The following is a 2,541-nucleotide window of genomic DNA, read 5'->3' on the forward strand; positions in this document are numbered from 1 at the left end:
CATGAATCTTTGTTTTTCTTCATTCTTCTTTGCTCTGGATGAGGAGAAACCCATCATTGCATCTAGATGGCTGCTCTCACGCTTTTAAGATCCCAGTAGCTACTTGCCAAAGTAGGAGGTGGAACAATGTTTTGTGTAGTGTGTTATGCCAACTGTACTTGCTTGGATTCTTGATCTGTACTGCCTATCTGAGACTTATGACCAGGCCTGGTTTAAACCCACATGACTTCCCACCACAGTAAGCCCACTTGTTTCACAAGTAGCTAACACATTCACTTTATGACTTGCCTACCATGGGAGTTGATCCCAAAATGGGCAAAAATAAGCAGCCTATCACCCAGCCCATCTCTTATTAAAATATGTAGCCTTGTCCCCATATATTCAAGAATAGTATTATTTCCATAAATGAACAGAACTGAGATTTCGTATCTTTCACCTTCATGCCTGTGTTCTATGCATCAAAGGAAAACTAAGCTTTGGTGTTCTTACCTTATCTCCTTTTGGTCCATATGGTCCCAGGGAGCCTGGGGAGCCCCTTTCTCCTTTCAACCCTGATAAACCAATAGGGCCAGCCATTCCTTGAGGACCTGTTGGGCCTTGAATTCCGATTGGTCCAGGTCGCCCCTGAAATGGACAGAAGGAGTGCAGTTAGTCAATAGTGAACGTCAAGTCAACATTTCCCATTTTCCCATGCACAAAGAACACTGTCATCACCTCACTAAATAATTTTGGCTTAGAGATCTCTGAGGCATGCCAAAGTTCCAGACATGGATCAGAAAAGGCTATTTTAGGGTCTGCTAAGCTTATTTGGAGAGAATACATTTTATAAGCACATTTAATAAGATTCATGTGCACCAAGATCCTTCAACTTTGTACTTCTTAGGAGATTAGTTATTCAGACTGGATGATGTTGTCCTCTTCCTAGTTAATGCCAGGCCATCCATCAGATTGTCAAAATACTGAATGAACAGAATGCTGGAGAGCATCATGACATTTTATAACTTGTGTCCAAATGGCCAACCATATGCTTGCAGCGAAGCTCAGAAAAGGCTGTTCTGAAAGAACATTGCCCCAGGGACCCAGAGAGGGGAGAACCCAGAAACCCATGAGCTGACTCTTTGGTGGACCATCACAGCACCTGGAAACAGACATTCATAGGCCACACACACACACACACATACACACACAGAGTTTATTTGCACTCCTCTATCCTTCTCTCTTTCCCCTTCCCCCACCTTTCCCACATCTGCACATTTTGAATGTGTAAAATACAAAGAGCCTGAGAATATCCCTTAAGTATCAATTATGATAGCAAGAGGGAGCAGCCTAAAATTTTGAATGCCCTGGTTGTAACGTGTCAGGTAACAATTAAGTCTGAGAGTTCAGGCTGACATTTTAAAGCCGACTGAGACAATGAATTAACGTGCAACAGAGGCAGACTAGTCTATCATTTAGAACAAATCCCTGTAGGGACTGAATTTTTCTTGGCAGAAAAATGAAAACCATTAGTAATGTGCATTACCTCTCAGAGGCCACAGCACTATCTCAGGTAGAAAGCCTGTTTTCATAAATGCTTCCCATCTCCATGTCTTGGCCCCTTTCCTGATTGTCCCTAATCTCCTACAGATCTGTGAAAAACTGAAGAAAGTCCATTAAACATGCCTTTAATATTCATTCACCTTCAAAGTTTACTTTTTGAAGGCTGAAAGCAAGACAGACACTTTATGTGGTGTAGCTAGTCACATACTGCAGATGCAAGTGTCTACCAGCTGTCCCAGTCTTTTGGAGTCAAATGTCAGTCAGGCCCACGAAGACCTAAAATTCTTGCAAAGACATTAAGAGAGGCTCTGCCCAAGGAGATGTAATTCTCTGGGGCAGCACCCACAGCTCAACCTTCCCCAACACCTGACCTGTAGTCTACAGACTGCAGGGCAAACAGTTTAACAGGGCTTACTTCTGGGAAGTAGGAATGATGGGAGAAGGGAGTGAGTTTCACTTTGACGCTATTTCTGCCCATTTTTTTTTTAAATGCTTCTATTATTATTCTTGTACTTTTGACAAAATCAATCTATAGAAAGAAATGAATGAAAAAGAGAAAGAATAAGACTTTTAAATAATTCTAGGGTGCTCCGTACAGGGTTAGTGAAGACATCTAAACTTTGGGCCTAGCTTTCAAAATGAATGTACACAAAATGACAGCAAACATTACAACCCTGGAACAGATGGCTAAGTGCTGCAGAACCACAAAGGAAGGGTTGGCCATGGAGGGCTTGTGGAATGCTTACTTTTTGTCCATGGCTGGGGGTAGTGGTAGGGGATACAGGAGTCATGGGCTCAACTAGAGAGGCTGAGTGGGCCCCAAGTGAAGTGGGCCTGTAAAGCAACACAGAAAAATTGAAGACTTGATGTGGTAGGAAATAGGGAACTGGGAGAGGGTTGGGAACATGGGAGCAACGTGGGAAAAGCACAGTTTCAGGGCTGAAACTCATCAACAAGCATATGAGAGAACATGTGCTTGTTAGCACCAGGCCAAGGCAGCCT

The 2,541-nt window shown here is 43.0% G+C and overlaps 1 protein-coding gene across 1 annotated transcript in view; it reads right to left on the reverse strand.

The window, feature by feature from the left end:
• The window catches only part of COL4A6 (collagen type IV alpha 6 chain), an 86,045-nt gene extending 83,715 nt beyond the window's left edge, over positions 1 to 2,330 (reverse strand). Inside the window, exons 1-2 of the mRNA XM_007952434.2 lie at positions 2,286 to 2,330; positions 490 to 624 (exon numbers count right to left, since the gene is read on the reverse strand). Of these exons, the coding sequence (XP_007950625.1) occupies positions 490 to 624; positions 2,286 to 2,330 (180 nt within the window). The remainder of the gene's footprint in view (positions 1 to 489; positions 625 to 2,285) is intronic.
• Positions 2,331 to 2,541: the final 211 nt, after the last annotated feature.

Source organism: Orycteropus afer, unplaced genomic scaffold (genome assembly GCF_000298275.1).
Source record: "Orycteropus afer afer isolate SDZICR_OR568_19922 unplaced genomic scaffold, OryAfe1.0 scaffold00336, whole genome shotgun sequence".
In the NCBI taxonomy this organism is placed as follows: domain Eukaryota; kingdom Metazoa; phylum Chordata; class Mammalia; order Tubulidentata; family Orycteropodidae; genus Orycteropus; species Orycteropus afer.